This window comes from Salvelinus alpinus, chromosome 27, assembly GCF_045679555.1.
Source record: "Salvelinus alpinus chromosome 27, SLU_Salpinus.1, whole genome shotgun sequence".
Taxonomy (NCBI): Eukaryota; Metazoa; Chordata; class Actinopteri; order Salmoniformes; family Salmonidae; genus Salvelinus; species Salvelinus alpinus.
In genome coordinates, this window is record NC_092112.1 from 18277950 (window position 1) to 18290398 (window position 12449).

Here is a 12449-nt window from a genome sequence, read left to right on the forward strand (position 1 = left end):
AATGTGATTGGTCCGTCTACTACATATAGAATGTTCTAATTGGCTGTAATGAAGACACAAGCTGCTGGTTGCTAAGCATCTGAAACCCGCGAGATTTGGCGCGGTTGTTTAAAGGGGAATAATTATTTTGCCGACGGGAACCGTTCTGATGATACCTCAGTGACGGAAACGTTCTATCAAAGACAGTACGATTGCGTGGGAAATATATTTGCATACCGCATTTGTCCAAATTAAAACGTAGTAATGTAATAAATTCACAGAACCCCATGTATACATCTAAAATATGGAATCTTCACTTGCTGATTACCACAGAGTTTAAGTAATCTATACCATCTATGACACCACATTTACATGTTTGTCATTTAGGAGACGCGCTTACCCAGAGCGATTTACAGGAGCAATTACGGGGTAAGTGCCTTGCTCAAGGGCACATCGGCAGATTTTTCGCCTAGTCGGCTCGCAGATTCGAATCAGCGACCTTTCAGTTACTGGCCCAACGCACTTAAACGCTAGGCTACCTGCCACTACCCCGTGTGTATCTCACCACAAGGTGGCAGAAAAAGCATACTCTACTTTTATCCTGCCCCATGACTCTGAAAACTGAAGGTGGCCACTGTCCATGCAAGTTAGAATATAATAACTTCTAGTGATTGTCTAGTACTTCCACACATCTATCTGATAACTAATCAAAGTACATTAGGTCCATCTATGCCAGTTAGAATATAATAAAACAAAATATAATAAAAGAGAATAGAATATCCAGTGTAAATAAAAAAACATTATTTTGTGAACTCTACAATTCCTCTCAGATTCTAGTAGATATCAAGATATAGACAGCCTTGAACCCTCTTGGGTGTTTTTACATATGCATCATTGACTTTATAATCATTTTCTGCTGCGTAGCTTGTCATTGTGAGAACATGTGGCAGCCAGGCTGAGTTCTCTGTCTGTCCCACAGTCCCAGAGCAATGATGAATATGGTTATCAGTCTGCATCATAAATCACTGTCAGGGGAGCAGTGTGTTAGACATTGTTAGCAGTTGACCTCACATAGCGAGTGCCACATTTTGTGATCAACTGTTGATCTACCCTCATCACAGAGAAAGTGATACCCTACAACACAACACTGCTCATTGATTTACTGCCTGCATTGACAGGGAGGTTGTTTGGCGTTTGTACTAAGGTTGAGTGGGCCAGCTAGGCTAGATGATAGGCACCCATGAAATCTGCAGATCGTGTTGATTACTGTGAGGTACATTGAAACTCGAAACAGAGACCTCACACTCCATCCAGGGATATCAATAGCCCTTTACCTGGGTCATATTCATTCATGCACACCATCGCAAAACATTTTACAACAGAAAACAAAAAATGAGCATTTCTCATTGGACACGTGCAGGTATTCCTTACGTTTCAGTCCGCTTTCTTCTGTTTAGTGCCTAATGAACATGACCCGGAACTTGTCAGTGTGAAATGATCTCGTCGTTGTCTTCATATCACCAAGCATCTTCCCTGTTGTGATGCACTCTGTGAAAGACAGGGGCCCATGTAGACAGGCTAGTTTGCGGCAACAATATCTAATTCCAATTATACCTGTGCACCTATTAATTGCCCCAAAAAGGTCATTGCCACTAGGGCTGTTTCCATGGCACCCTCTCATGCACACAGGGGAGGCTATTGGGAATCAAGATCCAGCAAACACGGTATCAATCCTCAGCAGCGGTGTCATGTAATTAACAAGGCCCCCTGCAGAGTCCCTCTAGGGGCATACCGTGGTGACAGGCGTCTTCGAATTACCCCTGTGTCACTCGTCTCTCTCTCCTGCCGTCACACTGAGTCGTACACACACATGTCAGGAGGACATGGCAGGGCTCACGGTGCGGTGTAAAATAGTCTGTCTGTCACCACAAAGGTAATTTCCTACAGAGGGGCTGTTATGGTACCAGTGTCCCTCTTTCTGTAACCAAGTCAGGAGCGTTGGGGTGCTTAATGTGAGGCTGACAACCAAAACAACAAAGACTGCCGGGGGCGACTAGGGTCCCTTGGGGGGCCACGCTAGGTGTCACTCATCTCTCTGAGGGCCTAGGAGGGATAGGAGCTAGGAGGGAGAGACAGTGGACCCCGTTTGAATGGCACACTATCACAACAGGGGTGTCAGTCAGTTTTCTTGTCTATATCCTTTGGTCTTTTTATATACCGTGTGTGTCAATGTGTATATGCTTGTGTACTGCGTATGTGTGTTTATGTATCTGCGTGTGTTGTGTACCGGACATGCCCCTATCCGAGGAGTTGGTGGGTCTTTGGTGTCACCGGGCATGGAAGGTGGCGGAGCTGGTGGCTGCAGCCATGTTGCTGTACTGTGACATTCATCTGCCTGCTTCCCCTCAGACTGTCCTCCATCGTAGGTCACCCTGGCCTTCCCCCCCGCAGATCACCCTGGCCTTCCCCTGCCACCATGCCAAGTTTTAGTGTTTGCTGACTCAAGGGGAGCAGCCACGAACCACAACATTTATCAACCAGACCAGAGCAGCCGAGCATGAAGACATGGTACACTGTGGAGCTATGCTTGTGATGCATTTAGTGTAACTGTCACTGCAGGCATTCTGGGAGCGACGCTATAGCCTAGCTTACCTGCGGCTGGGCATGGTGGAGTCTGTGTGCAGTCAAGAACATACCGGTACATGTGTTTGTTTCTACACTGATGTGTTCACATTGGCTCCGGGGTGAAGTTTCCCTCAAGGGACAGATCTAGGATAAGCTTCCTCTCCCCTAATCCTAACCATCAGTGGGGGAAATGCAAAACTGAACCAAGATCAGCATCTAGGGCGGGGATCGGCAACTTTGATGAGGGAGGGGGCCACAAAAAAAAACATTATTCATCATGAGGGGCCACAGTGGCTCATGGGTCTGCGTACCCACATCATATATATACATATACAAAAGGGGGGCCGGCTGCCAGTTGCCCATCCCTGGTCTAGCGGCAACTTCGTCCTACACCTTTCACATCACATGTGTAAAACAGAAAATTACTAGGCCTTCAGAGAAGAATATGTATGGGGTTGTTGTAAATGTAGATTATTAATATTAATTCTGTAGTCTCTGGCTTACGCTGGCCATGAAAATGCACAGCTCTGACACGTTGTGACGAAAGGAGATCCCTGGTCTGACTTTGGTCCTCCCTCTCAGTTGTTTGGTATGGAGATGACGCTCTGGTGTGAATCCCAGATTAGTCATTTTGCAGGTCAGCAGGGTCCTTATAGTCTCTCCTGTGCATCTTTAATCCCATTTTCCAGCTCACTTCCCAGTGCCTAGGCCCTGGCTACCCATTGGCTGCCTGCAGCTATGTGGCTCTCGCAGAGACCCGGCCCTCCTCCTCCCTTCCCCCATCACTCCAGCTGCTATGGCGATGACAAGCCAGGCCGCCCTTGCTCTAGTTCCTCGCTTATCATCCTATACATGATGTAACATTTTACTACATCTGCCAGTCAGGCGGCTTAGTTTAACAAGTGGCCACAAGGCCTCTCATTCATGACCTCGCCCCAGTGGTTTATGCCTACCTGGCAACAAATAAATGCAACAATCTTAGTAATTCAGTCCTGTGCCAAATGATAAGCGTAGAAGGATAAAGAGAAGTCTGAGAAGTGACAGATACTCTGTGTAGATAGAACAAGTGTCTGTTCAGAAGGGTGCGAAACGTGACATTTTCAGATAGAAATGCATTTTGTAGAACAGGCATGATATTCTGTCATGCAGAATTGGACATAAAAATTTAATTAATAAAGCTGACACTATCTGCAATGTTCTATAACGTGAATACACACCAGGAAGAAACGTGGTGGCATTCACTCACTTCCTCTAACATGGGCTGTGTTCAGAATGGCACAGCGTAGCAAAACGTTTTGGAACAGGAAATGAAAATCTATGAACAAATTTAGTTAGTGCCTCCCCGGTTTGAATGGTTTTCTTCCTACTGAGGACTACCGGTTTCAGAGCTGAAAGAGGATCTGTAATGTAAACCGTTGGGTCTCTGTGGTCAAATGACAGATGCCACGGTTAAACAAAGAGCAGAGACCAAAAGCAAGGACAGGCTTTAGTTACCTGGAGACCGCCCTGCGGCAACGGCATCACTATCAGTGCCTATGTCAATAGAAAATGAGGAAATAAGCCTGACAATAAACCTGACAGATGCAATCAGAGCACCATAAAATCACTATTTATTGTGCTGGGTTTAGGTGTGGGAGAAAGGGGTTTGCTTACCCATACCACTCCAAGAGTGATACAATACAAATACATTGTGAAAGAGTTTGATTTACAAATGTTACGCTCCTGTTGTGTTATTTTTTTAGTTCTTACCTCGCCTTGAGACATGGCTGAGCTGCAATTGTTTTTTTTCTTCTTCAAATTAAGGAGTGGGCCTTTATTAAAAATGCCTCATGCACCGCAGTCTAAGTTCAATCAGGTCTCAGTAGCTCACAAGTATATCACACATTCTATGAGAGTGACATACCCTCTCTACACATTCTCAGTATATTAGTGAGATAATGGCTCCTAATAAAATGTATATATATATATATATATATCTATCTATATGTATATTTATTTACATAAAACTCCAACAGAGATAAAAGTGTGCCATCTGAAAAGGGGTGTGTCAGACACTTCAAAAACCAACATCAAATACTGAGTATGAGGCAGAGAGAATATGAGGCAGAGAGTATGAGGCACAGAGAATATGAGGCAGAGAGAATATGAGGCAGAGAGAATATGAGGCAGAGAGAATATGAGGCAGAGAGTATGAGGCAGAGAGAATATGAGGCAGAGAGAATATGAGGCAGAGAGAGTATGAGGCAGAGAGAATATGAGGCAGAGGAAAAATCAGACAAGCTATCAGGATCTTTATGACCATCACTTTTATTCCAGCACAAGTTCTTTGTGTTGTAAAATGGCTGTGTAGCTAGGAAGAAAGGGAGGAGTACAAAATGGAAAATTACAGTTTCTAGTATCGTTTGTTAAAATTCTTAACGTTGTCATTGTTTTTCTTTCCTAAAACCATATCTAGGAAATCAGATTTTTACCTGCCTTTCTTTGGAGACAGTTAAAAAGAAAAAAGAAAATGAAGCTTCATTTTCTGTCACTCTCTCACATTGAAAAGCAATCTCACGGGACCGGCACAAAGATGACCGCTAAAAATGTACGTCCCTATCTTCAAATGGACTCCTTATCTCCCGAACCAGCCAGCCTTCTGTCTTTCATACACAGCCTGTTACTGGACAGTATTAACCACAGTTTAAGAGGTAAGTCATGACTAAAATGCATTCCGTTTGCATTCCTTAGACATCATGATTGTAGCTGTTCATCTAAAGCGTAAATACCTCTTAGGTGTGTTTATATATATTTTTTAGATAAAAAAAACCCCATGGTATTATTAAAACAACTTTTGGGAGAGAATTGGTGCATAATTGCTGGGCCGTGTCTGAATTCCCCTCCAATGTGAAGGAGTGATTTCTTCCTGGATGGTCTAGTTTCAAATCAAAAACGTAATGCCCTACCAATAGACAGCTTCTTGGTACCCCCCTAAGATCTAAAAGGACTGGATAGAGATCAGTAAATTGGCAATATCTTTAATAGGCTAGGTGGGAGATTTGCCATATACTGCACAAATCAATCAAGTCCTTTTAACATCTCCAAGTGGGAATCATCCAGTGCCTAGGGGGGAGGGGCCTATGTCCCTGTCCCGTTACTTCCACCAATCCAACCACTTCAGAGCTGTGATTATGACAAGAAAGGTAGAAAGGAAAGGATGCATTTCTGAAGTATTCCAACAGGGCCATATGTGTATCAATGAGCAGTGTGACAGTGCAGGAGATGAGAGCCTGGCCGAGCCCTCTGGATTCATGAAGCGCGAATGAATAACATCCAGGTCAGAGGTCAAACCAAAGGTCAAGAAATAGGGAAGTAACAGAGAAGTGACTGGTTTCAAAAGCCATTTGCTTTTTCTTCCTCATTTTTTTCTTGTTCTTTAAACATTTATGATATTTCAAAATTAAAAACAAATCAGAAATAGTACGGACCAAGAGAGAGATAACATCGGTTGCAGTCCCTCACAACATTGAATTTCTTCCTCAGCTTCGTTATGTACAAGAATAAACATACCCATGACGTAAGGACAACAGTTCAAGTCATTTAAAATTGAAATAAAATCTGACCACTAACAGTGATTTGCTGTCGAAACTCCGTTATCGCGGAGCAGCGCGACATCAATTATATATATATATATATATATATATATATATAAAGGGGGGGGGGGGGGGGGGGTTATGCTGTAAATTTACAGTAATGACACCTATGAGTGTATCAGCCAAAATCTCTAATTTAGAATGCAGAGCATTAGGGTAGCCACATCTATAAAAATAATATTTTATTATGTCATTCCCCACCCCATGACTTAAATATTTGTAAAACTACAGTATGGAGTCCAATGGGGGTAAATTCAGCTTTGTCCTCCTTTTTCAGTTTGGCTCGCTGAGACGTTCCTATATGGACAGAGATCCACTCTGCTCTGTGTGTGTACGAGTGAGGACAGGGGGGTGGAGAGGGTGTTAGGGGAGTTTGTTTTCAGGGTGGATCGGATCAGAGTGCTGTCCCAATGTGCCATCAGTGTTCTGTCATCAGCGTTTGGGCACTGTTCCTCCGCCGCTGTGTCCTCCTCCCCCCTTGGTTCCAGAACCAGGTACCCCCGACCACATGTTGTGGAAACAGTCCTAACCAGAGCCTGACATCGTCGCTAGCGTCCCTTTAGGCCCAGACGGAGGGCCACTAGTGTAAACAAGAAGATTCCCCCGCAGTCAGTCAGTTCAGAATACTGTCGAAGACAGACAGAGTAAAGTCTCCAAGACTTCAACGTAGATAGAGAGCGACGACGACCACAACAAATGCAATGGCCGTTGTTAAGGGGAGGGGCAATTTAAAATAAACATTAACAGCTACCATTCAGGAATATTTCCTGGAGTAGAAGAGGGGGTAGTAGGGATCCTTTTAGTGCAATGAAGGCTAGAGGAGAGGGGTTGGCATGGTAGTCTCTGATGGTACATACAACAGCCCCCCCTCTCTGTAGTGTGGGTCAACCGCAGAATCAGCAGGCCTGGAGAGAGGTCCAACTGGGGGTTGGTTCACCCGAGGGTGGGGGTGGGTACAATGGCAGACACAATGCATACTCGCACACTGTAAAACTACACCTAAAGACCAGGAAGAGAGTCCACTTGAAAACACCCTCAGTTTAAATCCTGAGCCTCATGCTTGATTTGAGAATGAGGCTCCAGTGGAGAGACCAACTAGATTGGGGCGTTTATATCCAAGTAGTAAGTATGTGTAAATGATTAATGTTCAGAAGTATGGGCTTCAGTCAATTGTGTGTGTGTCCGTCCGTTTGTCTGTGTGTGTGTAGGTATTCATGTAACCAGGGGGGAAAATAGCCTCCAACATGGTCATTTTTTTTCAGTCTCTCCCGGTTTTTGCAAAATGTACATTCATCCATCATAGGAAGGAGAGATGGCGCCGGGGCGGGCGAGCCATCGACTGATCCAGAAGCAGTGCCATTAGGGTCTGGTCCACTTTTAAACTCCATCTTCTTCAGCACACTCAGAACAAACAGTAGTAGAAGTACTGGAGGACGCTGTACCACAGGTAGCCCGAGGCAAAGGCCAGGGATTGGATGAGACAGAGCCGCACGGGGTCAAGGGTCATCGCCCGGGAGACGGCCTCCTTCTGGCCTTTCGGTGGAGGGAAGGCTCCTGTTGGGGGGGACACAGGAAGGAATAGTCAGCGACATTGTTATCACGCCTCAAAGTGGACAGTCACTTCTCTGAAATAGAGGGAGAGGCCAGAAAGAGACAGCTCAGAAAGAAAGGCAGAAAGAGAGGAGGGAGAAAAAGAGGGAGAAAGAAAGCAGTGAATACCGACCTGTTTCGTAGAAGTGAGCCAGTAGATCCTCCTTCTCCACAAACCTCTGGTACAGCCAATCTGTCAGGGGCTTGGTCTCTACCGGAACCTCCTTTATGGGGTATACCCTGGGAGAGGATCAAGGGGAGAGAATTATTACATTTAATTACATTTATTTAATATGTTCCTATATGTTTGCGTTGGCAATGTATGTGGTTACCCTTTCCATTCTGACACAGACAGACAGACAGACAGAACAGCATTATTGAAGTTTTTTCTCAACGAAGGCTGGCTGCATTGATCGGTCTCCTCACTCCCTGAGCTGAGTCTATCCCAGAGAAGAGTCTATCACAGTGTGTGTGTATGTGTAGAGAGATGTGAGAATGAGCTGCAACCCAAGTTTGTTAATGAGTTTATCAGAGAGTGTGTGCGCGTTCGTGTGTGTGTAAGCAGTACAAGCCTCAGCTCTTTCAGGAGACTTCATTAACAGACAGGCTAATCACGGTGACAGGGAATCCATCCCTGCCTCTGACTCTACAGAGATACAGACAAACAGCAGTCCCAGCAAACAGAGAAATGCTGCAAGGCTGCCTCACCTAGCTGGTCCCAGATCTTGTTTGTGTGGTCTTGCAAACTTGGCAAGTCAGCACAAACGTATCTGCGACCAGGCTAAACCTCACCTGCCCATATGAGAGAAACCACAAACTCGGTCACTTTATCAGGGCTAAAAACTGCTGGCTGTTGTACAGTGCCGTGCCGTTTTTTTGCATTAGTCAGCTCCGTTGTCACAGGGCCTGTGCAGAAATGGCCTGTACCACACCAAGGCACTTCTGAGAGGATTGGATAGATAGAAACAATATGGTAGTAGCTCCACCCAGCTCTCTGATAGGCTTGTTGTAATTCTGCCATACTGCTTAAACCAATCCAATCCTTTCAGATCCAAGACTACAGTCTTTCTAAACAAGAGATGGCAGAAAGTAAACTAACTGCCATCCAGGCTTCCCTGGACATCATGCTTTCAGATAAAAAAGTCAGATTCTCCCACTCATCTCCCATGACATGAATCCTTGAATAATACAGCTACACAGCCCATCTACCACAATAGTACAGCGGCAGGTAGCCAGGCGGTTAGAGCATTGAGCAAGGTCACTGGTTCGAATACCTGAGACGACAAGGTGAAAAATCTGTCGATGTGTCCTTGAGCAAGGCACTTAACCCTAACTTTCTCCAGTGGCGGTGTACTACTATGGCTGACCCTGTAAAACAACACATTTTACTGCACCTAACTGGTGTATGTGTATTTTTTGTAACATCGACTGTACGGAATAGGATTATTACATTGTGAATCAGTAACAGGGAGGCTTGAAAGGATCAATGTAGCTCTGGTCTAGGTCAGTAGTGCATGCCCCCCCGTCTCACAGCCAAAACCAGGGTCCTGTTAAGTTGGGAAAAAACGTTTTGAAATAGATTGAAACAGGGGAGGTACTGCCTGATCTCATCCAATAAAAACACAGATTTCTGTTTTTCATTGCAAAATGTTTGCGACAGCGTGCCCTACTGAACCTGCTCCAGCTACGCAACACTAAAGAATTGACGAGAAACACACTGAAAATGAAACATGGTTTCTTAAAATAACTCCTCTGCTTTTCAATTGATCCACATTTAGTCAACAGTGGATCTCGAATCAGAAACTGTCTAATCCTAACTATATGTAATAATCCTATATAGTGTACAACCCAAATGACACACAGAGCTGACCAAATGTATTGCACTATATGGGGCAGCGGCATCAAACTCATTCCATGGAAGGCCTAGTGTCTGCATGTTTGACTTTTATCCTTTAAATTAAGACCTAGACAACCAGGTGTAAGGAGTTCCTCACTAATTAGTGGCCTTAATTCATCAATCAAGTAGAAGGGAGGAGCAAAAACCTGCAGACACTCGGCCCTCCGTGGAATGAGTTTGACACCTGTGATATAGGTAATAGGGTGGCGTTTGGGATGCAGCCATTCATGAGAACCAAGCCCATCTAGCCATGGTTCCACACACACATAGCTGTTTTAGTGTAGCGTGCCTACTGCCTACCTATGAGGCCCTCTCCGGTCCCAGTGGTAGAAGATAACCCAGTAATCCTAGAGCCTAGCGAGAGGAAAGGGAAGCTAGCAGGCTTAGGCCACTTAATTGGCTGTTTGGGCATCAGTAAAGTGGCCACTGCCCTGAGCTTTCCTCTGGCTAAAATATCCATCCAGGTTAATCAGGGACCAGGGGGGCAGAGTGGGGGAGGATCCAGGTTAATCAGGGACCAGGGGGGCAGAGTGGAGGAGGATCCAGGTTAATCAGGGACCAGGGGGGCAGAGTGGAGGAGGATTCAGGTTAATCAGGGGCGCAGAGTGGAGGAGGATCCAGGTTAATCAGGGACCAGGGGGGCAGAGTGGGGGAGGATCCAGGTTAATCAGGGGCGCAGAGTGGAGGAGGATCCAGGTTAAATCAGGGGCCAGGGGGGCAGAGTGGGGGAGGATCCAGGTTAATCCGGGGCCAGAGTGGAGGAGGATCCAGGTTAATCAGGGGCCAGAGTGGAGGAGGATCCAGGTTAATCAGGGGCCAGGGGGCCAGAGTGGAGGAGGATCCAGGTTAATCAGGGGCCAGGGGGCCAGAGTGGGGGAGGATCCAGGTTAATCAGGGACCAGGGGGCCAGAGTGGGGGAGGATCCAGGTTAATCAGGGACCAGGGGGCCAGAGTGGAGGAGGATCCAGGTTAATCAGGGGCCAGGGGGGCAGAGTGGAGGAGGATCCAGGTTAATCAGGAGGTAGAATGGAGAAGGATCCAGGTTAATCAGGGGACAGAGTGGAGGAGGATCCAGGTTAATCAGGGGCCAGAGTGGAGGAGGATCCAGGTTAATCAGGGGCAAGGGGGGCAGAGTGGGGGAGGATCCAGGTTAATCAGGAGGTAGAATGGAGAAGGATCCAGGTTAATCAGGGGCCAGGGGGGCAGAGTGGAGGAGGATCCAGGTTAATCAGGGGCCAGGGGGCCAGAGTGGAGGAGGATCCAGGTTAATCAGGGGCCAGGGGGCCAGAGTGGAGGAGGATCCAGGTTAATCAGGGGCAAGGGGGGCAGAGTGGGGGAGGATCCAGGTTAATCAGGGGCCAGGGGGCCAGAGTGGAGGAGGATCCAGGTTAATCAGGAGGTAGAATGGAGAAGGATCCAGGTTAATCAGGGGCAAGGGGGGCAGAGTGGGGGAGGATCCAGGTTAATCAGGAGGTAGAATGGAGGAGGATCCAGGTTAATCAGGGGGCAGAGTGGAGGAGGATCCAGGTTAATCAAATGGTAGACTGGCATGAGATCACCCTTCTCTTATCTGTAGGGAAGTCGTCTGTGCGTGGGCAATAAAACAACTATACTCAACAACAATATAAACGCATCATGCAACAATGTCACAAGTTTACTGAGTTAAAGTTGAAATCAGTCAATTTAAAACAATTCATTAGGCCCTAATATAGGTATTTCCCATGACTGGGGAGCCAGGTCCAGCCAATCAGAATGTTTTTCCCCACAAAAGTGCTTTATTACAAACATAAATACTCCTCAGTTTCATCAGCTGTCCGGGTGGCTGTTCTCAAAAGCCGGATGTGGGTGTGGAGCCGGATGTGGAGGTCCTGGGCTGGCGTGGTTACACGTGGTCTGCGGTTGTGAGGCCGGTTGGATGTACTGCCAAATTCTCATGGTAGAGAAATTAAACATTCAATTCTCTGGCAACAGTTCTGGTGGACATTCCTGCAGTCAGAATGCCAATTACACACTCCCTCAAAACTAGAGACATCTGTGTTGTGTGACAAAACTGCATATTTTAGAAAGTGTCCTTTTATTGTTCCCAGCAAAGGTGCACCTGTGTAACGATTTTTTTTGTTTAAAATTTAAAAAACATATAACCTTTATTTAACTAGGCAAGTCAGTTAAGAAAAAAATCTTATTTACAATGACAGCCTACCAAGGCCAAACCCAGACAACGCTAGGCCAAATGACCATGCTGTTTAATCAGCTTCTTCATATGCCACACCTGTCAGGTGGATTGATTATCTTGGTAAAGGAGAAATGCTCACTAACAGGGATGTAAACATGTGTGTGCAACGTGCTTTTGAGAAATAAGCTTTTAGTGCGTATGGAACAGTTCGGGGATCTTCTATTTCAGCTCAAGAAACATGGGACCAACACTTTACATGTTGCGTTTATATTTTTGTTCAGAATAGTTCCAGACAGCCTGACCCGAGAGAGAAACAACACTATTTATCTCTGTGTGTGCGCCACTGAGGGTTCCTTTTTAAGGGAGTGGAATCCTAATCGCCATTCCATATATTTTTGTTTATTGGGATAGGCGGATACGAAAGAGAGAAGGAAAGATAGAAGTAGACATAAACAGAGGATTAGATCCCATGCCAACACGTATGGCATATGCACTACAGCCTGTGATTGTAGCTGCTAGACCAGCCCCAGGCCAGAAGGATTCAGTTAGCTCT

The 12449-nt window shown here is 45.8% G+C and overlaps 1 protein-coding gene across 1 annotated transcript in view; it reads right to left on the reverse strand.

The window, feature by feature from the left end:
• Positions 1–4893: 4893 nt before the first annotated feature.
• Positions 4894–12449, reverse strand: part of lpgat1 (lysophosphatidylglycerol acyltransferase 1) — an 83332-nt gene continuing 75776 nt past the window's right edge. Inside the window, exons 7-8 of the mRNA XM_071369610.1 lie at positions 7960–8066; positions 4894–7790 (exon numbers count right to left, since the gene is read on the reverse strand). Coding sequence (XP_071225711.1) covers positions 7639–7790; positions 7960–8066 — 259 coding nt within the window. The 3' untranslated portion in view covers positions 4894–7638. The remainder of the gene's footprint in view (positions 7791–7959; positions 8067–12449) is intronic.